This window comes from Drosophila santomea, chromosome X, assembly GCF_016746245.2.
Source record: "Drosophila santomea strain STO CAGO 1482 chromosome X, Prin_Dsan_1.1, whole genome shotgun sequence".
In the NCBI taxonomy this organism is placed as follows: Eukaryota; Metazoa; Arthropoda; class Insecta; order Diptera; family Drosophilidae; genus Drosophila; species Drosophila santomea.
The window spans coordinates 6,700,118-6,724,983 of NC_053021.2; the positions used below are offsets into that span (position 1 = coordinate 6,700,118).

The window sequence follows — 24,866 nt, forward strand, 5'->3', positions numbered from 1 at the left end:
TTCTATTTTTAAACGAGTTGGCAGCCCCCAGCGGTAGATAAGTTATCGGTTATCTGTTCTTCGCTTATATACACAGTTTTTGTAGTCGGGGGATTTTGTCGTATTTAAATATTTAAGTGCGTTAAAAGTGCGTGAACCTGCCTTTGAGCAGCCAAATTAACTTCTAACGCGGTGAGTAATATTGAAGTAATACACATTTTTACAATTCAACGCCGAAAAACAATAGTTTTTTCATTTACCTGTGTTGTCATACACCCACATGTACAATCAGGTGCTTGTGTTGGTAAATGTTTATACAAGATAAACAGTGAGTTCGAGATAATAAGGATGAGGCTGGACAAAAAATACATTCGCATTGTCATAAATACATTCGCATAAAAAATATTGTGTATTGGATATCTTATGTATAAAATGCCATACAAATATTTCTAGATTTCTGTGTTCTCGGTAGTAAAAAAATTTAAAAAATTCCTTTGGTCTATCGAACAGCGAATATCGAGTTATCGGGGCAGCAGCAGGCCATCGCTAGTTGGGTTTCGTCGCCATATACACAGTTTTTCTTGGGCAGACAATTCGCTGTTATTTTGTTTCTCATAGCGTTTTAAATAAATAAATCCTGCTCTAAAGCAGACTTAAATTCCTTGGACGCGGTGAGTACTGAAAGTCGGCAGTAAATCTGTTTCGAAATACGAATTTTCTGAGTAATATAAAAACTGGAAAGCCAGGGCAAACAAGTAGGCGCGGGGGCGGGCAGGGGTTTGCTGGATGTGCGCCTGTGTGTGTGTGAGCTGGATACACACAAACGGCATTTTTATGTATTCTCCCCCGTAAATCGGGCGCTTGTTTTGTTGCTTGCTGGAATGTAAACAATGCCGCAGACAGGAAATCGTTTTCCTCGAAACTAAAGGCAGGCTTATCGTTAGGTGTTTTATCTAATCGACAACTGAAATGGAGTTGGGATTCTTTCTGAGCTGCCTCCGCGAGTGTGTGTGTGTGTGTATGCACAATCATTCGGATGTGTGGCAACTCTGCGCAACACTGCATTTGTATGCTGCACTGCCGCGGCCCTTTACTTTCTCTCCCTCTCCCTCTCCCTCTCCCTGTCCCTTTCCCGCTCTCCGCACGCGCCGTGTTGCAAGTGCTTTGCTTTGCTTTGCGCTCTCGGCATCTCGATTCTGTTCCGTTTAAACGAGCGTGCTGGTCGGTCGCATTTTCCGCTGCGCCTTTTTCAAGAGAAGTGAAAAATCCCTTTTGTTTTTTGTTTGAGTGCATGAGATTTGAAAGAGTGCTAAACAAAGTAATTAAATAACTCAAGGTTCGTGGCCAAAGTCTTCGGCAGGTAGACACACACTCGCAAATACCCGTTCTACCTGCTTGAGAGTGTGTTAGTGCGTTTGTTTGGTATACGCAGCATATTTCGTATTATGCTGCGGCATCTGAAAGCGGAAATGAGTTTAAGAACAACTACAACAACTAGAATAAGTGGCTAGCAGGCGATACCAGCGTCTGTGGAGCAGTCTGCAAATACACGAAGCCCTTCTTTTCGAGCCCCCCAATTTACTGTAGTTTCGTGGTCTCCAGTCGCAACACACACGAACTCCATGTTAACTGTCCAGCACATTACTCATATACTCTCCGTCTCTTTCTTGCAGGTGTGGTGTAAAGCGCCTCAATCACCAAGATGAGTTACATGCCAGCCCAGAATCGAACCAGTAAGTATTTCCAGCAGCGGTACTCTTCCCGTTCCCAGCTTCCAGGGCGTATGCAAAGAGCATCCAACTAAACTGTATATCAGCGTGTTCCAGTTTGGGCTCTTTGTATACCCTATACAAATTCAGTTGAATACAGGATCCGATTTCATCAAATTAGAGATACTACAATATGCCGTTTCAATAGACGCATTTACGTCATGGAAGCTTTGGAGTCTAGAACATTTGGGATAAATAGTCAAAATACATGGCCTTATGAAGGGGATGCAACAGCGCATTGTTCCTAAAAAACAATTACACCCGTATCGCAATACAATAACAATCACCCCTCTCCAAAGATAATTGAGGAAGCGATGCTTGTTTTTGACAAATTTGGCAAATGTGACATAAAGTATTTGCTTTTGCCATTTGTTTGTGATGCTCCCTTCGTTAGCTCTCTGCGGTATATAGGGTAACAACTATATCCATCCACCCCAGACGAATAATTTGTGTACATCAACATACTTGTAATGCTTGATGATCTTTTTTCTGTTGGGCTATCAACCACCAGCACGCTGGGCTCTTATCCGAGTCGTCAGAAATAGCGTTTCCATCTCCTTGAGAGTTTGAAATTTAAAATTTTTCGTTGACGCAGCAAACTGAGTGGGAAGGAAGATTCTGTGGCACTCCGTTTTGCCACTTGATTTGAAGGGTGCGTTGGTGAGGAACTCAGAGGCGCAGGAAAGGACTTCATCGAAGGGGAGGACCTAGCAAATGTATGTTGTCTTGCTGATTCATTGAATTCCCATCACTTTTGCCACAGAAAGTAGAGGAATGTCAATATACTCATACTGGTACTGCAGTAGTGCACAGTTTCAAGCCATTTAGGAAGTGGCCTTTAAATTCGACCACTATTAAATATTCATTTCATTTAGTTTCCAACTAATTACTATACAACCCCGAAATCCCCTTCCGTAGGCCGCTACTCGCAATCCTTTGAAACTCCATTCCATCCCTCATCCACCCACTTACGCACACACACATTCGAGGACTCGTGTACTTGCACGTGGCACTCCAACCCATGCCATATACACTCGCCCTCGCTCCTTGCTCTTCTGCAGGACCTTGTTCTCGTTCTCCGTCTTCCGAACTCGCACTCGAGTTGGCTGCACATTTTCCTTGGCTTTTGCTAATGCTTTTGCCTTTGCTTTTTTTTGTGGCGCTGCTGCTGTGCAGAATTTAATTAGTAAGCGGCAACTTGCAATTAAAGGCTCAGCGCTCCCGCTCCATCCACCATTTCAGCAGCACTCCATTCAAGTGCGTGGCCCACTCGAGGGATACTGCGAAGAAAAAGCGCTTAATCGCTTTGGGAAATGAAACGAAATGGGATTACAGTCGCATGTGCGTATAGCGAATAAAGTTCATCAACTGCGGGGCTAAACCTTTTTGGTGAACACATCTCATTTCGTTACTAGCGTTTTTTATTGCTGATGTTCAGTAATTCCATTTAAGGGACTCACATTAATCAGTCAGCACCTTGTTCGATCTATTGAGATTTGACTGTAGTATTAAAGAGTGGATGGCAAAGAGCAGTGAAGTTTGAAATTACAAATGCAGAATACAGAAGGGGCGTGGCCGTGCTGTGTCCGCGCATAAGTAAAACAACAAAGACGAAAAGCTGCGCCTGAAACGGCATAATTAAGACTGAAGTGGCAAACAAAACGCCCACAAATCCCTTTGCCAGTACCCTCTCATGTGTGAGGATCTGACCTGACCCCCTGTACGAAACCCACTCTGCCCAGCGCCCTGAACTTTGTGGGAATATCCTGCAGCGTTCAATTTGTCACGCTTCAAAGTTTTCCTCTTTGCATTTTTTGCGCCGGCTGTTGGGATGCTGCTCACTTTGCTGTCAGTCGCTGTCGTTTCCCATTTGGCCATCCTTTAAGGAGACGACATGCAAATGGGTTGCAGAGGGTTAAAGCGTGTGCATCCCCGCATCCGAATTCGATGCATTATATGTGGATGCCGTGGTGCACTCAGTTTTCCGTTCTTCTGCGCCATTTTTCCACTTCAAAAGGTTTTAAGAAAGTAAAGTTATCATGAATGTATAGACAGATGTAAACAGGTTGAAAAAGAACACACAAGGATTATTCTTACACTTAATTTCCGCTTTTTTGGGGTCTTTTAACACGATTATGTTGGGGCGCAAATGGTTAGAACGAAACGCAACGGTGATTCGAGTTAGCGAAGCTCGACTGTATATTTTTGTCCATCCGCTCTAAAATATTTCTCAATCAACTTTTTGCAGTGTCGCATAACAATCAATACAATCCGCCTGATCTGCCGCCGATGGTGTCCGCCAAGGAGCAGACCCTCATGTGGCAGCAGAACTCATACTTGGGCGACTCCGGCATCCACTCGGGTGCCGTGACCCAGGTGCCATCGCTGTCTGGCAAGGAGGACGAGGAGATGGAGGGAGATCCGCTCATGTTCGACCTGGACACCGGTTTCCCGCAGAATTTCACACAAGACCAAGTGGACGATATGAACCAGCAGCTCAGCCAGACTCGCTCCCAACGTGTTCGTGCTGCCATGTTTCCGGAAACCCTGGAGGAGGGCATCGAGATTCCCTCCACCCAGTTTGATCCACAACAGCCGACGGCAGTGCAACGTCTTTCGGAGCCGTCGCAAATGCTGAAGCACGCGGTGGTCAATCTGATCAACTACCAGGACGATGCAGAGCTGGCAACCAGGGCCATACCCGAGTTAATCAAGCTGCTGAACGATGAGGATCAGGTGGTAGTTTCCCAGGCCGCCATGATGGTCCACCAGCTGTCCAAGAAGGAGGCCTCGCGCCACGCCATCATGAACAGCCCACAGATGGTAGCCGCTTTGGTGCGTGCCATCTCTAACAGCAACGATCTGGAGAGCACCAAGGCAGCGGTAGGAACGCTGCACAACTTATCACACCATCGCCAGGGTCTGTTGGCCATCTTCAAGAGTGGCGGCATCCCGGCACTTGTCAAGTTGCTCTCCTCGCCAGTGGAGAGTGTGCTGTTCTATGCAATTACCACGCTGCACAATCTGCTGCTCCACCAGGATGGATCCAAGATGGCTGTGCGCCTGGCCGGTGGGCTTCAGAAGATGGTTACGCTGCTGCAACGAAACAACGTCAAGTTTCTGGCTATCGTCACAGATTGCCTGCAAATTCTGGCCTATGGTAACCAGGAGAGCAAGTTAATAATTCTTGCCTCCGGCGGGCCGAACGAACTGGTGCGCATCATGCGCTCCTACGACTACGAGAAGCTACTGTGGACCACTTCGCGTGTACTGAAAGTGCTTTCCGTTTGCTCCAGCAACAAGCCGGCCATCGTCGATGCCGGTGGAATGCAGGCGCTGGCTATGCACTTGGGTAACATGTCGCCGCGCCTTGTGCAAAACTGTTTGTGGACGCTCCGCAATCTGTCGGATGCAGCCACTAAGGTGGAGGGCCTCGAAGCTTTGCTCCAATCTCTCGTCCAGGTTCTGGGCTCGACCGATGTCAACGTGGTCACCTGTGCCGCCGGTATCCTTTCAAATCTGACGTGCAACAATCAGCGCAACAAGGCCACCGTTTGCCAGGTGGGCGGTGTGGACGCCCTCGTCCGTACTATTATCAATGCTGGAGATCGCGAAGAGATTACCGAACCGGCCGTTTGTGCCCTGCGTCACTTGACCTCGCGTCATGTGGACTCGGAGCTGGCCCAGAATGCCGTGCGTCTTAACTACGGGCTATCGGTGATTGTGAAGCTTCTGCATCCACCATCACGCTGGCCCTTGATCAAGGCCGTCATTGGGCTCATACGCAATTTGGCCCTCTGTCCGGCCAATCACGCCCCCTTGCGGGAGCACGGGGCCATCCACCATCTGGTGCGGCTGCTAATGCGCGCCTTCCAAGACACAGAGAGGGTGAGTACTAACTTAACTACTACTAGTAGTAAAAGTAATATTTTGTTCGAATAGAAATAATCCCAATATACCATTACCCTTGCAGCAACGTTCCTCGATAGCCACCACAGGCTCACAGCAGCCGTCCGCATACGCTGACGGCGTTCGTATGGAAGAGATTGTCGAGGGCACGGTGGGGGCGCTACATATCCTGGCCCGTGAGTCCCACAACCGGGCACTCATACGCCAGCAGTCGGTAATACCGATCTTTGTTCGATTGCTGTTCAACGAAATCGAGAACATACAGGTGGGATTGACGTTTATTTTGTTGGCATTTAAGTATGCTATAATGAAACTATACTTTTGTACTTTAGCGCGTGGCTGCTGGTGTTCTTTGTGAGCTCGCCGCTGACAAGGAGGGCGCCGAGATTATCGAGCAGGAGGGCGCCACTGGGCCGCTGACCGATCTGCTGCATTCGCGCAATGAAGGCGTGGCCACATACGCCGCCGCCGTTCTCTTCCGCATGAGTGAGGACAAGCCGCAGGATTACAAGAAGCGGCTATCCATAGAGCTGACCAACTCGCTGCTGCGCGAGGACAACAACATATGGGCCAATGCCGACCTGGGCATGGGTCCCGATCTGCAGGTGCGTGCTAAGTAGGCTAAGCAAATTCGACGTCTCCGGGATTCCGGCTTTTTAAACGCCCCTCTTGTGTTCTATTGAATCTGATTTGAAATGCAGCGCGAGAAGCGAAATCTGTACATAAAATTGTAAATTTGTAGAGAACCTATTTTAGTCAAGCATTATATAATGGTATCCATATTAAGTATTGACCTATATATCGCTTGCTTACGATTTCGATAACCTATTTTTGAATTTACATTTTATTTCGATTCATTTCGTTCCGTTTTTTGCTTTTCTTGTAAACCACCAATCGATAGACCGTATATGTTAGTCGATAAGTAGGTAGCTGTAGATGAACGCCGATTACAAATACGGATTCCGATTAGTTCTGATCATATTTGATACCCTCCCCAAACCACACACCCCAACCCCTCCCCTCTCCACTTATCCCCCGAAAACAACCCGACCATAAACAAACTTACATGAATTTCAATTTGTATTCTCGCTGCGACATTGCGATCTTTGTTTATGTTTAATTTTGATTTTGTAATTAATTCACGTTTGTTTTACTTTTGTTCTTTTCTTTTTTTCCTTTATGTTTACTTTGTGTGTGTAAAACCAAAAAAAAACCAAACAACAAAATCACTATAAACACAACTGCAACGGTAAATGAACCGCAACAACAACCGAAATGACGGATAATCACTGCACCAAAATCTCACCAACAACAACAATCAAACAACGCGACTCAATCGCTGTCTCACTCTCACCGCCCCGATACCACAACCACTCCACTCCACTCTCTTTCCCTCTCGCTCACATTCACTTGCAAACTGGCGTTTGCGCGTGTCTTCTTCTTTCCTAACAACTTTTCACTTCTGATCCATCCCAACAACAAATAAATGAAAACGAAACTGTAAAAAAATACATCCACCACACAACCACACACGTACGATCACGCACATACCACGCCAACCGACCGATAAACCGATAAACAAACACGAATTCGATCGATCACAGGATATGCTTGGACCAGAAGAAGCATATGAGGGCCTGTACGGACAAGGTCCGCCCAGCGTGCACAGTTCGCACGGAGGTCGCGCATTCCATCAGCAAGGTATGTATGTCATTTGCGTAAGAAGAGACCCTCGTACCCATCGTACCCCTCGTACCCCACGAGCCACACCCCAAGAAGAAGAATCCCGCATAACCCCACTAAAAAGTAGACCAACGGAAACGTTTACAGGTTCAGACAATTCGAAAAAAAAAACCCCCGGGCTCCGCCCTAAAACCCCGCATCCATTTAATCGTTATCATGTCTGTTCATCATTCAAATATGCACTTGTTAATCGAAGCTAAGACGTTAAGCTCACTTTAATTTCTTCGGTGTGAGCGAAATCCCCAACCCCCCCAGCTTCCTCGCTCGATATTGAGATATCTCTGTGTCCTTGCTCGTTACCCCCTAATATCGTTAACCCTTGAATTCCACGGCTGCATGCGAAGGAAGTGAATATAACCATACTCCCGCCCGTTTCCAATTGCGGTACACATACATTGGTCGTTAAATCCAAATCTTATGCAACTGAGGCCCCACGTTGGGCGCCAATTACATCTATCAGCTTCTTCCTTTCTAACAATGTCTGCGTTAAAATGACACAAAAAGGGATAAACGTCAGTCTTTTGAACAATTTTTTCCCTCTGCTCTCTCATTTGGAAAAGAATCTCTGTCTCTCCGGACTTTACACGTAGCTTGAAGATTTTTGCACTACACACACACACACATACACACACACGAAAACCGATCAACCACAAATAACCACAAAGTGCAACCTTTTGAAAGAGGATCGGAAATAGTAAAGAAACAAGTACGTTTCTTTGATAATTTCGCAAATTTATTGTTTTGTATAAATCTCTTTTGTTTAGTTTCATTAGACTGCTTTTATCTTTCAAGTTTTCCATCGACGAAGGAGAAGTAATAAACTCTAGTTCGGTTCATATTGCATGTCACGTAGTCTGCGATAATCGCATAGTTTTAGGCACCCACAATCTTATCATATATCTTATCGTGTATATATCTAGTTTGTAAGCCGTGTGTGCATGCAAATTTAAGAGGACGATTTTCAATTGACAATAACGCGTCCATGTCGTGTCGTATTTTAGTTTTTTTTTTTTTTTTTTTAAGCAGCATTCAACGACCGATTTTTGTTGTTTGATACTTTAGGTTAATGTACAAGGATCGTCCTGTACGAGTGGAGTCTGCATTTCGTTTGAATCGGGGAAAACCCAATAGGGGTGATGTAAAAGTTACCTTTTGAAATGAGTTCCCGATTACACAGCGAGCAGCAATGCATCCACTTTTGCAGGACTACAAGGTGTCCATTCATCTGCGATTGTGAATCCACGTTACTAATCACAATATTCCCCATCACTCTTTGCCAATCTCGTTTGTTCGCAGGATATGATACTCTACCAATAGATTCGATGCAAGGTCTGGAGATCAGCAGCCCGGTGGGCGGCGGCGGTGCTGGCGGTGCTCCCGGCAATGGTGGAGCTGGCGGCGGCGGTGGCAACATCGGCGCCATTCCGCCAAGCGGCGCACCCACATCGCCCTATTCCATGGACATGGACGTCGGCGAGATTGATGCCGGTGCATTGAACTTTGACTTGGACGCCATGCCGACGCCACCCAATGACAACAACAACCTGGCTGCCTGGTACGATACCGACTGTTAGACGAGCCGAGAGCTAAGGGTAAGGGTCGAGCATCCATTCGACCCCAAGAACATAAAACACAAAACACACGAATCCCCATCCCAGCACTATAGCCCTCTTCCACCGGCTTTGATTCCATCCCGGATGCCGAATTCCCAGTCATGGATTCCCGATCACCCAAACTTGACTAGATCAACGAAGGTGTTGATTTTACTTGACAAAGACGAGGAGAAGCTGCGGCAGGTCAAGGTTCTGCTTTCAGAACTGAAGCCCGTGGGAGAAGGCTATGGCGCACACACCACACCCCGCGACAAAGCATACACACACGCATACATGCATAATATTATACATTTATTATAATGCGAACGAAACGGCAAGCAAAACATATTATATGATGCATTACATATTACCCACGTAAACGAAAATGGAAAATTAAACAAATGTTTGCAATAGAACTCGTACATTTCCCTTCACATGGCGTTTTTCTTATTTCCTCTACAATTGGGTGGCTGCCGGATCGCGGTTTGCTAGACCGAACCCCTATGGCCCATTATTTTTAATTTACCCAAGCCCGACAGTAGCTTTGCGGAACACTAAATAGTTTCGTAACATATTAACAAAGGATTTCTTTATTTATTGAACCTGTACACCTGTACGTCTACAGGTGTTTGCCGAACCACTTGTGGTCCACGGGCGAGAGCCAACGGTGGCAGCCGTTGAGGTTGTTCTGGATTACGTACTTCATGGTAAATGGGTTCTCATTCTGGCGAGCGTGCTCCTCCTCGGCGGCGCTCTGTTCGTCGAGCATCTCCTGGGAAACGACGGTGGCCTGGAAGGGCAGCTGGTTGGCCACCTGCTGCAGGAACTGCTTGACCTCAACAAACTCGCACTTGCCGGCGATTTCGACAATGACGCGACCGGCCTTGATGGGGGTCACGTAGTGGTCGATGGCTCCCTTTCCGCCGCCCATCCGCTGGCCCTGGCCCTTCTTGGTGATCGGCTGCCAGGGAGCGGGAATGCGCCATGTGGCGAACATAGTGTTGACGTTCATCTTGCGTCCGATGGTCAGACGCATCATTTCGTAGTGACCCCAGCGTAAGCGCCCTCCGCCAGTGGCCACGATTGCGTACTGCTTGTGGAGCAGGGTGTTGTGCACCATCTCCGGACCGCGCATGTATCGCAAGCGTTTCTGCATCTTCGGCGGACGGATGTTTGGCGGCAGCTGAGGCTGGCGTTCCATGATCCTCAGCTTGGGTCTCTCCGGCTGCTCCACATCTGGGGGTTTCAAGTAAGTGGTTATTGCTTCAATCTTCTGTTGCAGACTTGCATGCAGCTACTTACTCTTGTATTTGATGGGCGGGGCGAAATACTTAAGACCGGCTGTGTTGACAATTGCTATGTTGCCCGCTGCAAATGAAGGAAAGTTTAGGTGGTTCGATGTACACTGTCCTCTGATTGGATGGATCTGAGCAGGAAGCGCCCCTGCAACTTACACGCAACGGTTTGCTTAAAGAGCTGGGAGACTGTTTTTAGTGAGAGCATGGCGGGTTTATGTCACAATATATCATTTATTTATAATATTTTTATATGTTACGATGTGTTGCATCAACGGCCACCGTTGCCAGATCCAGCTAATAAATGTGGTACTAAAAACATTTATCGATAGAAAACGTTTGGTCAAATGAGCGGACGGCCCTGTCCAGACTATGCTTCCGTCCTGCTGTTAAAAAAATGTGCAAAGAAGTGCCATATTGTATTTACAGCACATTATAATATTTTAAACCTATTGTTTTAATTGAAAACTACTGCAGTGAAGGGAAAATCACTCTGTCGAAACTTTTTCCGATTGTAATCGCCATGGCGATATGTTTAAATAGGAAGGGAAGAGTGGTGGGTTTTTAAATGGAAAACCAGGGCTGGGTGTGAACGATTCATGGGAAAAGGCCGTTTTACCATCTGGTAACACTGCTCTGCATACACGAAAATAAAATTTTTTTGACAAATCGTGCATGTTTTCGCTCGGTAAAAAAAAAAGCAGGCCGCGCGAGCCCTAGCTAGCTAGACCGCCGCCCTTCCCGTCCCACGAAACGCAGCGCATCGCATCCCGCGTTCCGCGTTTCCACTTGTGTGTTTGTTATGAATATACCGAAGGTGACAACATCGCTTGGTGCCGCCGAAAAGGCGAAACCCGAAAGAGTAGCATCCGTGGCCGCCGCTGCCTTCAATGCGGTCAGCCTGCAGAAGCGCAGCGGCGACGACACCGCCACTCCGGCGGAGGATCCCACGCGCAAGAAGGCCAAGACGGAGCTGCTCCTCGGAACTGGAACGCCAGCGCCCAGTTTGCCCGCCAAAGCGTCGACCACCGCACCGCAGCAGCTCCTCTTCCAGCGGAGTGGCCAGCAAACTAAGGTTCAGGTAAAAGCTGTGTCAGAGTCGCAGGATGTTGAGTCGACGGACGGCGTCTGGGACGCCCGCGATCAGCAGATCATAGTGTGCAACTTCGGCTCCGGCACTGAGATGGGTGCCATCAAGGCGGAGGACGCTGACAAGCAGAGTAAGTACAGAATCACCACTCTAAGGAACAGTCAATTTAATCCTTTTCCACACCGAAACACAGCCTTTACCAGCTTTACCAAAAAGGAGGGCGCCTCCTCGTCGGCATCGTCATCCTCGTCCACCGCGTCCGTCATCTCCATCGAGCCCAGTGGCTCGGGGCAGGATCATGTTGAAAACTCCGGCAAATCTGAGGACCTCGACTACGTGCTTATGCCAGCCAGTGGCGCGGATAGCACTGCGACCGTGGTGAACTCCACCGGATCAGGAACTCCATCAGGAACGCCTATTGCAGCTACCTCCACTATTATTTTGAACGCTAACAACGGGACGGCAGGAACCAGTGGAGCCGGCACTACAACAATTCTCACCCAGAAATCCGGTCACACGAACTACAACATCTTTAATACAACGGCCACTGGCAGCCAAACGCCCACCACAACATTGTTGAACCGGGTGAATCTGCACCCCAAGATGAAAACCCAGCTGGTGGTTAACGCCAAGAAGCTATCGGAAGTTACGCAAACCACGGCCAAAGTGTCAATTGGCAACAAAACAATATCGGTGCCGCTGCTCAAGCCGCTGATGAGCGCTAGTGGAGCGGCCACTGCCGGAGGTGCGACGATTGTAGAGAGCAAGCAACTGTTGCAGCCAGGCGGTCAGGTGACCACTGTAATGAGTGCTGCGCAGCCGAGCGGGGGTCAGCAGGTGCATCCACACGTCCATACGCATGGACATCACAACTTCACCAAACTTATCAAACGGGGTCCAAAAAATAGCGGCACTATTGTCTCATTCTCGGGGCTACAGATCAAGCCGGCGAACACCAAAATTGTGGCCACCAAGGTGGTAAGCAAGAAGATGCTGCAGCTTCAGCAGCACCAACAACAGATCCAACAGCAGCAGCAGATACAGCAGCTGCAGGTGACCAGCGGTGGAGGCCTTGCTCCGCCCACAGGCAGCATAGTGACCATCACCACCACCAATCCCAGCCAAACGTACGCAATGGTTCAGGATTCTGCGACTGTGGGAGCTGCATCCCATTCGGAAGAAGATGCGCCGGCGCCTCGAAAGATTACTGCCTACTCCGAGAACCTTCAAAAAATTCTTAACAAGAGCAAGTCCCAGGACACGACTGGAGCTCCGGAGGAGTTCGCCAACATTAACAGCGTGGTGATAAAGCCGCTCGACAAGAATACACTCAATTGTCCGACCAGCTTTAACATCTTTAAGCAGCAGCAGCACTCACAGGCTGCTCAAAGCCAATCAATCTCCGCGGTGGGCAGTGGAGCTGGTACACCCGTGACGTTTACCATGGCATCGGGGAATGCCTCAGATCTGGCCACCACCTCCACCGTTTCCGTTTCGGCGGGAACTATCTGCATAAACAGTCCGATGATGGGCACGCGGCCGATAATCTCCATTCAGAACAAGAACATATCCCTGGTGCTGTCCAAGACGACCATGGCCCAGCAAAAACCGAAGATGATAACCACAACCACGTTGGCCAGCCAGGCGGCGCTGCAGATGCATCATGCTTTGGTTCAGGATTCGAGTGCAGACAAGGCGGGATCTGCTGCAACCTCTGGATCTGCTCCCTCGGGAGCTTCAATGCAGCTGAAGCTAACGGCCGCCAATGCGCCCACCAAACTCAGCGTTAGTCTGGCCCCGGACGTGGTCAAGCTGGAGGAAGTTGGCACCGAATCTAAGGCAAAGCTACTGGTCAAACAGGAGGCGGTAGTAAAGGATAGCACTGGGACGCCGTCCAGTGAGCAGGAGCGAGGCGAGGAGATCAGTACGCCGGAGAAGCGTTTGAACGCAAATGCCACAATGACGCCCATTAACCAGGTGCAGAATCAGTCTGCCAATCAAATTCAAATGGCCACAACTACCTCAACTGCTTCGAATCCCAGCACACCCAATCCTACAGTGAGTGCCACACCGCTGAACAACCAGCGCTCGGCAGCGGAGGACAATGCTCTTCTAAAGCAGCTGCTCCAAAACAACAGCAGCAGCCATAGCCTCAATCAGATAAGCATCACGTCGGCTCACGTCGGCTCCGCCTCCACTACGGCACCTCTTTCCGCCCGCAAGGTTATTAATGTACGGGCGCCCAGCATGGGAAAGGTCAGAAGTTTGGAGGATCAACTGGCGCGTCCGGTGATTCCGCCGGTGCCCACTGCCACGCAGGCGGCAGGTAGTAGTAGCAGTAGCGGTGGAGCTGTGCCCACGTCCACCACCACCACAACGGTGGCCAGTGGAGGAAGCAGCCAACAGGTAGCCACCGCCTCAGCGACTGCTATACCGGTTACCGCTGTCGCAATTACCACACCAGGTGTGGGTGGAGAGCCAAAGCTGGAGCAGAAATCCGATCAGCCGGCAGCAATTATGCAGAATCAGAACCAGAACCAGGCGCCTCCACCACCACCGCCTCCACAGCAGCAGCAGCAGCAGCAACTTCACCAGCCGCAGCAGCTGCAACCGTCACCCCACCAAGTCAAGCAGACTGTGCAGATTGTGTCCAAGGAGACGTCGTTCATCTCAGGACCAGTTGCAGCTAAAACACTGGTGACGGAAGCCACATCGAAGTCGGCTGAATTGCTACCTCCGCCGCCCTACGAAATGGCCACTGCTCCAATATCGAACGTCACCATATCCATATCCACCAAGCAAGCGGCGCCAAAGGAACTGCAGATGAAGCCCAAGGCGGTTGCTATGTCACTGCCCATGGAGCAGGGCGAAGAGTCGCTGCCGGAGCAAGCGGAACCGCCGCCTCATTCGGAACAGGGAGCCACTGTAGCGGGCGTTGCACCTCACTCCGGAGGTTCCCTTGTGTCTGCGCAATGGACCAATAATCATATAGAAGGTGGTGCAGCCACCACAAAGATACCTTTCAAGCCTGGAGAGCCCCAGAAACGCAAGCTCCCCATGCACCCACAACTGGACGAAAAGCAGCTCCAGCAACAGGCAGAGATTCCCATTAGCAACTCACTGCCAACAACTCCGACTGGACAAGGTACTCCGGACAAAGTACAGCTCATCTCAGCGATTGCCAGTTATGTGAAGAAATCCGGTGGACCCAACGAGGCACAACCCATTCAGAACCAGAGCCAAGGCCAAGCACAGATGCAGGCGCAAATGCAGGCGACGATGCAAGGACACCTGTCTGCGCAGATTCCCGGCCAAATCTCCGGACACGCTGCTGGGCAGATGCCCGCTCAAATGCATTTGCAAGTACAGCATCAGCTCCATTTGGCCGTGCATCCACAGCAGCAGCAGCAGCAACTGCACCAGAACCAACAACAGAATGCGACGATTCCCGTTCCAGTTGGTGGACAGGGTGCAGTGCCCATTCCCGGGCCCACCATGGAACCCAAGGCGGGTGACCAAAGAAAGCGCCGCAAACGTGAGGTTCAGAAGCCAAGGCGCACGAATCTGAACGCCGGCCAAGCGGCTGGAGCTCTTAAGGATCTAACAGGTCCACTACCGGCAGGTGCAATGGTCCAACTGGCAGGAATGCCGCCGGGGACACAGTACATACAAGGCGCGGCATCAGGGACTGGTCATGTGATCACCAGTGCCGGACAAGGAGTTTCTCTGGGTGGAGTAGGAGCCAGTAGTGGAGCCGGTTCCTCGCCCATGCTCAAGAAGCGAGTGCGCAAGTTTTCCAAGGTAGAGGAGGATCACGATGCATTTACCGAGAAGTTGCTGACGCACATCCGTCAAATGCAGCCGCTTCAAGTGCTGGAGCCGCATCTAAATCGCAACTTTCACTTTCTTATCGGGAGTAACGAGACTTCTGGAGCTGGTTCGCCCGGCTCGATGAGCTCTACGGCTTCTGCCGGATCATCTTCGGCAGGAGGAGGTAAACTCAAGGGAGGATCTCGAGGCTGGCCACTGAGCAGGCATTTGGAAGGTCTGGAGGACTGTGATGGCGCCATCCTCGGCCGCTATGGACGAGTACATCTGCCGGGTATACCCTCGTTGTACGATAGCGAACGTTTCGGCGGAAGTAGAGGTCTAGTTGGTGGATCTGCGGGTACCCGTTCACCCTCGCCAGCAGATTCTGCGGGAGCAGAGAAGATGATACCAATGTCTAGCATCCAAAACGATTTTTATGACCAGGAGTTCTCCACGCATATGGAGCGTAATCCTAGGGAACGCCTGGTACGACACATTGGAGCCGTCAAGGATTGCAATTTAGAGACCGTAGACCTAGTGGAGAGCGAGGGCGTGGCTGCGTGGGCGGCTTTTCCGCGACTTACCCGCTATCCGGGATTAATACTGCTCAATGGAAACAGCCGCTGCCATGGACGGATGTCGCCGGTCGCGCTGCCGGAGGATCCGCTGACCATGCGCGTTCCCGTGTCTCCACTGCTTCGATCCTGCGGCGAGGAGCTACGCAAGACACAGCAGATGGAGCTCGGAATGGGACCGCTGGGCCATAATAATAATAACAACTACCAGCAGAAGAACCAGAATGTGATACTCGCACTGCCCGCCACGGCCTCGGAGAACATAGCCGGCGTGCTGCGGGATCTGGCCAATCTACTGCACCTGGCACCCGCCCTTACCTGCAAGATCATCGAGGACAAGATTGGCAACAAGTTGGAGGACCAGTTTATGAATCAGGACGATGACAAGCACATCGACTTTAAGCGGCCACTTAGCCAAGTGAGTCACGGTCATCTGAGGAAGATTCTTAACGGGCGCCGTAAGCTGTGCCGCAGCTGCGGAAACATGGTTCATGCCACTGGGTTGCGGGTTCCTCGGCACAGTGTTCCTGCACTAGAAGAGCAGCTGCCCCGGTTGGCTCAACTAATGGACATGTTGCCGAGGAAAGCAGTTCCCCCTCCTTTTGTTTACTTCTGCGATCGCGCCTGCTTCGCGAGATTCAAGTGGAACGGAAAGGATGGCCAGGCGGAGGCGGCTAGTCTGTTGCTTCAGCCAGCGGGCGGCTCCACTGCGAAATCATCCAACGGAGACTCGCCCGGCAGCTTCGGCACCAGCTCAACAGCCCCAGCGGAAATGGTAGTCAAACAAGAACCAGAGGACGAGGCTGAGAAAACGCCGGGCGTACCTGGCACCCCCACAAATATACCCGTGCAGCGCAAGTGCATCGTGAAGTGTTTCAGTGCTGATTGCTTCTCCACGGACTCGACGCCCACCGAACTGGAGTTCGAGGGAACTGCGGGCGCGGGAACTGGGACTGGACCGGTTAATAATACTGTGTGGGAAACAGAGACTAGTGGGCTGCAGTTGGAGGACACACGGCAGTGCGTCTTCTGCAATCAGCGTGGTGACGGCCAGGCGGATGGACCCTCGCGACTGCTCAACTTCGATGTGGATAAATGGGTAAGTGAACATGCTAACCACAATGATTGCATCGCAGCTTAATGTACCCTTTCGCATTCAGGTTCACCTTAACTGTGCCCTGTGGTCCAACGGCGTGTACGAGACGGTGTCTGGGGCGCTGATGAACTTCCAGACAGCTCTGCAAGCGGGACTGAACCAGGCGTGCAGCGCATGTCACCAACTGGGCGCCACCATCAAGTGCTTCAAGTCGCGATGCAACAGTCTGTACCACCTGCCATGCGCCATTCGCGAGGAGTGCGTCTTCTACAAGAACAAGTCCGTGCACTGCAGCGTTCATGGTCATGCTCATGCCGGCATCGCCATGGGAGCAGGAGCAGGCAACACGACTGGCGCCGGAGTGGGAGGTTCTGTGGCAGACAATGAACTGGGCTCTCTGGTTGTTCATCGCAGAGTTTTCGTCGATCGGGATGAAAATCGGCAGGTGGCCACCGTCATGCACTATTCAGAGTTGAGCAACCTGCTCCGTGTGGGCAACATGACGTTCCTGAACGTGGGTCAGTTGCTGCCGCATCAGCTGGAGGCCTTCCACACACCCCACTACATCTACCCCATTGGCTATAAGGTGGTAAGTACACGTTCGGCCGCCCAATTTGAATCGAATCGAATTCCGGCGTGTTAATAATAATATTCTTCAATACCTCTCCTCCTCCGACCACAGAGTCGCTACTACTGGTGCGTGCGACGACCCAATCGTAGGTGTCGATACATTTGCAGTATCGCGGAGGCCGGATGCAAGCCCGAGTTTCGCATCCTGGTGCAGGACGCCGGCGACAAGGAGCCGGAGCGCGAGTTCCGGGACAGTTCGCCCTCGGCTGTCTGGCAGCAGATCCTGCAGCCAATCACGCGACTACGTAAGGTCCACAAGTGGTTGCAGCTCTTCCCCCAGCACATCAGTGGTGAGGACCTATTTGGCCTAACGGAACCGGCCATAGTGCGAATCCTGGAAAGCCTCCCGGGCATTGAGACTCTCACTGACTACCGCTTCAAGTACGGCCGCAATCCGCTGCTCGAGTTCCCGCTAGCCATCAATCCGTCGGGAGCGGCACGTACGGAACCCAAGCAACGCCAGCTGCTCGTCTGGAGGAAGCCACATACGCAACGCACGGCCGGCAGCTGCAGCACCCAGCGGATGGCCAACTCGGCTGCGATCGCCGGTGAGGTGGCCTGCCCCTACAGCAAGCAGTTTGTACATTCGAAGAGCTCCCAGTACAAAAAGATGAAGCAGGAGTGGCGTAACAACGTCTACTTGGCGAGGTGAGATTCTAGGATCTATTCAATAACCACTGATTGCTGAGGCCCGCATTTTCTAGGTCTAAGATCCAGGGTCTTGGCTTGTATGCAGCTCGGGACATTGAGAAACACACCATGATAATCGAATACATTGGCGAGGTTATCCGCACCGAAGTCTCCGAGATACGCGAGAAGCAGTACGAGTCGAAGGTGGGTTTTGTGACCAGGCTGACACTCGTGACCTTGACTAATCTGTGATCTCTGAATCCTTAGAACCGTGGCATCTACATGTTCCGGCTGGATGAGGATCGCGTGGTGGACGCCACTCTAAGCGGCGGGTTGGCGCGCTACATCAACCATTCGTGCAATCCCAACTGTGTTACCGAGATAGTGGAGGTCGATCGCGACGTGCGGATCATAATATTCGCCAAGCGGAAGATCTATCGCGGCGAAGAGGTGGGTTCCGCAACTGGAAGAGTGATACGCATGTAACTGGAATTGTAATAACTCTTGAATCGTTTGCTTTAGCTCTCGTACGACTACAAGTTCGACATTGAGGACGAGTCGCACAAGATACCGTGTGCCTGTGGAGCGCCCAACTGCCGGAAGTGGATGAACTAGAGTCGGGAGGAGCCTCTGGCGGAGGACCAAAGGAAGCGCAAGAAGCGGCGGCGTGCACGTCGCTCCCAGTGAACAGGAACAGTAACAGGAACAGGAAAAGGACTTGTTGTATCTGATCAAATAGATAGATTCGCTAAGCAGTATAGTATGTGTACATATATACAATTATATATATATGCTAAATGCAGATATGCGTATATGCTCGTGGAGAGCATATAACCTTGTAAGTTATGTATATGTGCCCACTGTAGCCAATTCGTATCCTTTATATCGCTCTTAAGTGCAAAAGTGGAGGGAGTGGAGAGTGTCTTCATAGTTTAAATTAAATGATTGCTATCGTTTCCATATAGAAAGAATATACATATAAATGTTACTGCTAGGACACGACCACCCCTGTAATGTATTTCGGACCCCCTCCCCTCACACAGTCGCTGGAGCACCTAATTTTATTTGTTTTAGCACCATCTCCACATTCATCACTAGCATCACTACCATCACCATTGCAATAATCGCGAGCAAACTGACCGCGCCCCGATGGCCAACCCAAAACTTGACTTTATGCGTGTGTGCCTTCCCCTCTGTTTACCATTATTATTATTATCATAATTGTAGCGGTTATCTTTCAATATTCGGCAACTTTACATGGTGGAGCGATCCTTCGTTATCGTTATCCTACATGTATCGTGCACAACCTTCTTTGAATATATACACTGATAAGGATATAAACACCTATTTCTATTTTATTTTAATAGTTTTGCGATTACTTTTAAGTACATTAACTAACTCCAAGCAACGTGTATTTTTCATCCCCTTAAATAGTAGCTAAGTAAATTTTATGCCACCATTTTACGCACACGATCTTTTATTTCAACTTATGGTAAAATTCAAACGGCTAACTGGGGGAAACTGCTAACAAAATAGGGCCGACGGATATTGCAGCTTTAACTTTAGGTTCTCCGCTTGGCCAGCGCTAGAAGCCTCTGGAGCTGGACTGCGGCGGCCAGGGTGAGAATATCGAAGTTCTTCAGGTACCAGGAGATGTTGTACATGATGTGGATGCGCCAGTTCTTGTCCAGGAACGCTTTGTAGAAGTGGCTCATCTGGTCCGCGGAAACCTCGCTAGTTCCGTTCTCCTTGTGCAGCCGAATGAAGTCCTCCTTTTCCTGCGAACCGAGCCAAACCGAAAGAGACGGAGTTAGTGCATTAGAAAGAGATGGCACAGTGGCCGTGGTTGTACCTCATAGAAGCGCTTATTGTGTCTGGTCCAGAAGTCCGTGTTCCACGCCTCCACCTCGATCCGCTTCAGGCGTAAGCTCCTCGCCAGCCGTGTCTCCTCATCGCCGTAGTGCCGTACGTACGGACGTAGGTTCGATTGCGCGTCCGGCGGTCCGATGTAGTCACACTTCACCGCCTTGGGATCGGGTTTGTGTGCCAAACCGACTACGGGCTTTTCCTGTGGCGGTGGACATCGCGGCTGCACTGCGGCATAGCATCGCGGTAGCTGTGTAAACTAGGTATTGAAAATCCAAATCCTGTAGGGCAACATAATCGTGGACTCACGCTGAACTGGGAAAGCAATATCCGGGGCTGGCACCTAAAACATTTGTTCATTTTTCGGTTATGTTATGTGTGGGGTCCAGTGTGGCCGACTGTGACGCTAGGTAACAGCCTAAATATGGAAGCCAACAAACATTGTGGGCATTCGAATGCGATTCTCGACCGAATTTCTGGAGTTCAGATACCAGGCGAGCAGAATCCGCAGCTAGTAGCCAGCTGGTACTTTTCGATAAAATCAAATAACAGTTGGTTTTTTCCAAAATGGCCGCCCAGTCGCCATTAAAATCGCCATTGAACCAATAGGAATGCACCCCTCTGAAAATGAACAGTTAGATCAGAGCTTAAGCAAGAGCAGAGATGCGAACACCATTTGTTTTTTTGTACGTGACACGCAATGAGCACGTCAGTCACGAAAAATTAGCACTCTCCCTAGTAATTTACTTGATTCGTGAAAATAAAACGAGACACGAGAGCATCTCTGAAAACTAGGTAAAACCGGCGGCTTGGTCACTTACTGCGGATTATGCTCGCCTGGTGATTGAAACAAGAAATTTACCGATTTGCTGTCGAAATTTGTTGCTGCGAAATTATTTTTTCGGTCAAAACGGGCATGATGATCGTCTTCAAACACCAGGCGAACAGAAAACGTAGTGGGACGACAGCTGATCGCTTTGCGAACTCAATCAGCTGTTCATAATCAACCATCTTTTTGAAGGGGTAAACTCTGACCAATCAGCATCAAGCACTATGGGAAAGAACCGTTGGTTTAAGGCTAGGCAAAGCTTAGAGATGCAAAAACCATTTGTTTCTTTGTTCGTGACACGATTTAGCACGACATGTACGATACACCACAATTATTACAATGGTTCGTAAATATAAAACCATGTTTTTTTAATAAGAAACTTGTTCGTTAATTTATATTTAACAACAATAAAAAGAAAATCGTATATACTGAATTCCCCTGTTATCTACGATTATTAATAATATTTTTATCGAATTGGAAATGTGAACTATCGGTCTGTGCAAACCACCTCTAGCGTTTATAGCTATCCCGTGACAATAAACCCAACTGGAAAAAACAAACGGTGAAAATCCGGGGAGAATTCCGGGGAAAATGTCACCCAAAAACAATCACGACCCCTCGTCGTCCGGCGACTCTGGCAACAGCAATGTCCAGGAGGCGGACCTCCAAGGTGAGTTTCGGCAGCGCCTCGTTTCTGGTCGGGATTGGCTCTAATGGAATGACCCCTGCAGAGATGGAGGACGTGAACAACAGCTTGGACGCTCTCAGCTGTGCCCTGGACGCCGTGGAGCAGCGCACGGACGACATCATGTCCCAACTGCGGGAGCTGCTTAACTCCAACCGGGAGATCCGTCGTCTGCTTGCGGAGGAAAATGACAACGCACCTGAATCGGGAGACGACAACATGGACGGGCAGTCGGGCAGCGAAACCGCATCCAAGTAGATCCGTCTACGAGCAGTTATTGTTTTATTCACCCCAATCGTTTTTAGGCACAATGAGTGCTGTTTCTTTCTATTATCATGTATTTTTGTTCTAAATCCTAAGTAAACGTAATTGAAGGAAGGCAAACTTAAGGTTCACTAGGTCTGGCGCGCTTTCTTGCGTTTTGGCTTTTCTGCGATTTCACCCTGGACAGCGGCATCGCTAGCAATATACTTGAACATGATCTCGAACATGCGCTTTGATTCCTCCTTGAGGCGGGCGTTCTCGGCCAGCAGCTTTTGCACGTTGACGTCGTTTGTCTGTGGTGAGTCTGTTTCCGATTCTGCATCCGATTCTTCGGACTCCGTTTCCTTGGTGGTTTCCATTCCCTCGGCTTCGGATTCTACTTCTTCGACCTCCGAATCACCGTCCTCTGCTGCGGACTCGACATCTATAGCTTCGGATTCGGCTTCAGCTTCTTCGTCTTCGTCCTCGTCCTCCTTATTCTTATCCTTTCCCGTACTCATGGACGCTATAAGCTTGAGTAATATCTCCTCATCCGTACCCGGGTAACTTTGGGTGTAGTCCAGCTCTGGTGTTTTGCGTCCACTGGAGTAGTCCTGCTCAACAAACAGCTCGATACCTTCATTCTCATCCGGCGGAGTAATCATCCGCTTTAGGCTGTCGGCGAATAGCTGCGGCTGCTTGTGCTCCGGCAGGAAGATGGCTGGACTGAGCAGGCGGATGCGCAGATTGGTCACGGAGCCTTTTTGGGAAAGACTCTTGATGAGCTGCCGGCTGCCCACGTCCCAGACGCATACCTGATTGTCCTCGCCCCCGGAGACCAGCGTTGAGGCGCTTAAATTCAGTGCCAGACAGGTGATGGCCTTGCCGGGTGTGTGGCCCACAAAGGCCTGGATTTCCTCCTCCTCCAGGTGGTATTCCTGAGTAAGTAAAGGAATTAGTTGGCAAAGCAGTGGATAAACGATATCTGGACTCACCTTCATGCGTGGCGCATTTTCCATGTGAAAGACAAACACCTTGCCGTCACCGGAGCCCACATACACCTTGGTCTCCATCCTGTTGACGATCACGCTGTGCAGGGCCACTGGGAACACCACACTCAGCAGCAAGACACCGCCGCACAGGTCGTACACCTTGCAGCAGCGATCCAGCGACACCGTGTACAAATATGAGCGGATGCCTCCGATGCCGGAGTATAAATCGGTGACCGCCAGACCGTGATCATTGAAGCTGTACAGCGGTTCCGTGCTATCTTTGCCCCCGCCCGTGTCCAGTGGGGCGGCGGAGAATGTGAGATCCCAGACCAGCACAGCTCCGTCCTTGCCGCCGCTAATAAAGTGCTCGCCGTTGTCCGTGAAGCGCAGGCAAGTGATCGCCTGGTAGTGCTTCGAGAGGGTGTTAAGCATACGGCCGGAGTTCATGTGCCACAGGTAGATGTTCTCCTGGATGGCGGCTACCAAAAAGCTCCCATCCGGCGTCAGGGCCAAGGCGTTGACTTTGCCGGGCACCACGAACCGCAATCCGGCCATCTGCTCCTGCTTGTTGATGGGCCACACGTGGAGCAGTGGCTTCGCTGAGTTCGCCGCCATCACGTAGTTCAGGTGGATCATGTCCAGGCTGTGGTGCTGGGCGCATCCGCCGCCCTTGAAACGCATCAGGTCGGTGCCAGTCCGCAAATCCTGCACGCTGCATGTCGTGTTGTCCTCGCTGCTCGTGCTGATGAAGAGGGCTTCCACAGCGTCTCCCATGTTGTAATCGAGTAGAAATGCGAGCTGGTGTTATAGTACGTAAAAATTTTTAAATTGCATTACTATTATTTATAAATTCAACCGGAAATATGCGGTAGTTTCTTATCGATACTCGAAAGCGTGATTGGCTTGGCGTATCGAACAGTTATTGCGGTAATCGGTTCGGGATCTCCTCTTACGAAACCTGGTCACACCTAAACTCGGGCCAAAACAAAAATAATAATTTGTTATAAAATAAACAGTTTAGTTTTCAGCTAATGCAGCTAAGCTAACAAAATGCACCTGACGCTGATCAATTTGTTCAAGAAGACTGTGCCTGGTCACATATTCCGGGGCAAGCGGCGCCTGGTGAAGCCGGTCAGCCAGCGAGCAATGGACACCCTGACCCGCGAGTACGAGCGCCAGGAGCAGGTCATGCTGCTCCTCCGGCACCCGTATCTCACCCTGGTAAGTCTGGCTCGCTATACGGGTAGCCACACGACCTAATACCACACTGTTCACTGTCCGCCCTCAGGAGCAATCTTCCGGTCACGCCAAGGAGCTACAAAAGCGCGATAAGCTGGTGGCCAAGTGGACGGAGGAGCAAACACTGCGCAAGATGAAGCCACACGTTACCATTGAGGAGCGGCTGAACCAGCTGAAGATCAAGGAGGCCTGGGACTAACTATCATTATATCTATATATAAGCCGGCGTTACTTGTTAAATAAATCTAGATGTTATGGAAATTATATAATGCCTGCTGGACTAAAGTATGTCGTTTTGTCACCCGATTAACATCCATATTTGGCTTGGCTATTTCTACATACAAGTTATTCCATGTTGCAATGAGTCCTGCCAACTTGCTTTTGGACAGCAATCGAAAATATCCGATTTTTTTTCAAATTTTTTTTTTCGATTTTTTAATCAAAAATATTGCGTTTTTTTTCGATAGCAAGGAAAATATTTGTCCAAAAATGGAATGGCATACCTCGTTGAATTCGTAACAAAATTCCCTATCGATCCATGTATATACATAGAAATGCTGATTTTTTGCCATTTTTCGCAAATTTTGATGATAGTACCCCTTATCGAAAATGCAAAAAATTGACAAATTTTTTTTTTGCGAATATCGAAAAAGAGGGATAGACATAGTTAGCTATGTTAATTAGCAGCACAAAACAGTTTTTATTTAAGCTGTGCGTCCATTTTTGGCCAAGTTATGGCGAAAACGCCGACTGAAAATATCCAATTTTTTTTACAATTTTTTTTCTTTCGATTTTTTGATAAAAAATAAACAGTTTTTTTTTCGATAGCAGTAAAAATAGTTGTCCAAAAGTGGAATGCCATACCTCGTTGAATTCGTAACCAAATTCCCTATC

At 49.6% G+C, this 24,866-nt stretch overlaps 7 protein-coding genes across 11 annotated transcripts; 4 read left to right on the forward strand and 3 right to left on the reverse strand.

The window, feature by feature from the left end:
- The first annotated feature begins 43 nt into the window (after positions 1-43).
- LOC120456383 (armadillo segment polarity protein) lies at positions 44-9,426 on the forward strand. 4 transcript variants are annotated; one of them, XM_039643208.2, is made up of 7 exons: positions 44-171; positions 1,653-1,712; positions 3,997-5,636; positions 5,722-5,922; positions 5,990-6,262; positions 7,262-7,358; positions 8,697-9,426. In XM_039643208.2, exons 2-7 carry the CDS (start codon positions 1,682-1,684, stop codon positions 8,972-8,974), a joined length of 2,520 nt encoding a protein of 839 aa, XP_039499142.1. In that variant the 5' UTR covers positions 44-171; positions 1,653-1,681; the 3' UTR covers positions 8,975-9,426. The 4 variants fall into 4 exon arrangements, with proteins under 4 accessions (XP_039499142.1, XP_039499140.1, XP_039499143.1 ...); XM_039643206.2 differs by lacking the exon at positions 44-171 and adding an exon at positions 502-650; XM_039643207.2 differs by lacking the exon at positions 44-171 and adding an exon at positions 1,169-1,315.
- A 128-nt stretch (positions 9,427-9,554) lies between these two features.
- On the reverse strand, positions 9,555-10,672 carry LOC120456388 (39S ribosomal protein L16, mitochondrial). The gene is made up of 3 exons (XM_039643215.1): positions 10,447-10,672; positions 10,295-10,360; positions 9,555-10,228 (listed from the first exon to the last, which is right to left on the reverse strand). Exons 1-3 carry the CDS (start codon positions 10,493-10,495, stop codon positions 9,612-9,614), a joined length of 732 nt encoding a protein of 243 aa, XP_039499149.1. The 5' UTR covers positions 10,496-10,672; the 3' UTR covers positions 9,555-9,611.
- A 240-nt stretch (positions 10,673-10,912) lies between these two features.
- On the forward strand, positions 10,913-19,582 carry LOC120455011 (histone-lysine N-methyltransferase trr). 2 transcript variants are annotated; one of them, XM_039640835.2, is made up of 7 exons: positions 10,913-11,507; positions 11,571-16,861; positions 16,923-17,447; positions 17,541-18,136; positions 18,193-18,322; positions 18,386-18,568; positions 18,641-19,582. In XM_039640835.2, the coding sequence occupies exons 1-7, from the start codon at positions 11,090-11,092 to the stop codon at positions 18,731-18,733; spliced, it is 7,236 nt and encodes a 2,411-aa protein (XP_039496769.1). In that variant the 5' UTR covers positions 10,913-11,089; the 3' UTR covers positions 18,734-19,582. The 2 variants fall into 2 exon arrangements, with proteins under 2 accessions (XP_039496769.1, XP_039496768.1); XM_039640834.2 differs by having other exon boundaries at positions 10,913-16,861.
- On the reverse strand, positions 19,578-20,441 carry LOC120455012 (COA8 family protein CG14806, mitochondrial). Its single transcript, XM_039640836.1, has 3 exons — positions 20,294-20,441; positions 19,971-20,234; positions 19,578-19,896 (listed from the first exon to the last, which is right to left on the reverse strand). Exons 1-3 carry the CDS (start codon positions 20,342-20,344, stop codon positions 19,681-19,683), a joined length of 531 nt encoding a protein of 176 aa, XP_039496770.1. The 5' UTR covers positions 20,345-20,441; the 3' UTR covers positions 19,578-19,680.
- An 874-nt stretch (positions 20,442-21,315) lies between these two features.
- LOC120456160 (UPF0184 protein CG14818) lies at positions 21,316-21,882 on the forward strand. Its single transcript, XM_039642799.2, has 2 exons — positions 21,316-21,483; positions 21,545-21,882. The coding sequence occupies exons 1-2, from the start codon at positions 21,405-21,407 to the stop codon at positions 21,754-21,756; spliced, it is 291 nt and encodes a 96-aa protein (XP_039498733.1). The 5' UTR covers positions 21,316-21,404; the 3' UTR covers positions 21,757-21,882.
- LOC120456158 (WD repeat-containing protein 18) lies at positions 21,814-23,638 on the reverse strand. The gene is made up of 2 exons (XM_039642797.2): positions 22,737-23,638; positions 21,814-22,679 (listed from the first exon to the last, which is right to left on the reverse strand). The coding sequence occupies exons 1-2, from the start codon at positions 23,505-23,507 to the stop codon at positions 21,894-21,896; spliced, it is 1,557 nt and encodes a 518-aa protein (XP_039498731.1). The 5' UTR covers positions 23,508-23,638; the 3' UTR covers positions 21,814-21,893.
- A 29-nt stretch (positions 23,639-23,667) lies between these two features.
- On the forward strand, positions 23,668-24,257 carry LOC120456159 (ribosomal protein 63, mitochondrial-like). The gene is made up of 2 exons (XM_039642798.1): positions 23,668-23,954; positions 24,022-24,257. Exons 1-2 carry the CDS (start codon positions 23,784-23,786, stop codon positions 24,169-24,171), a joined length of 321 nt encoding a protein of 106 aa, XP_039498732.1. The 5' UTR covers positions 23,668-23,783; the 3' UTR covers positions 24,172-24,257.
- Positions 24,258-24,866: the final 609 nt, after the last annotated feature.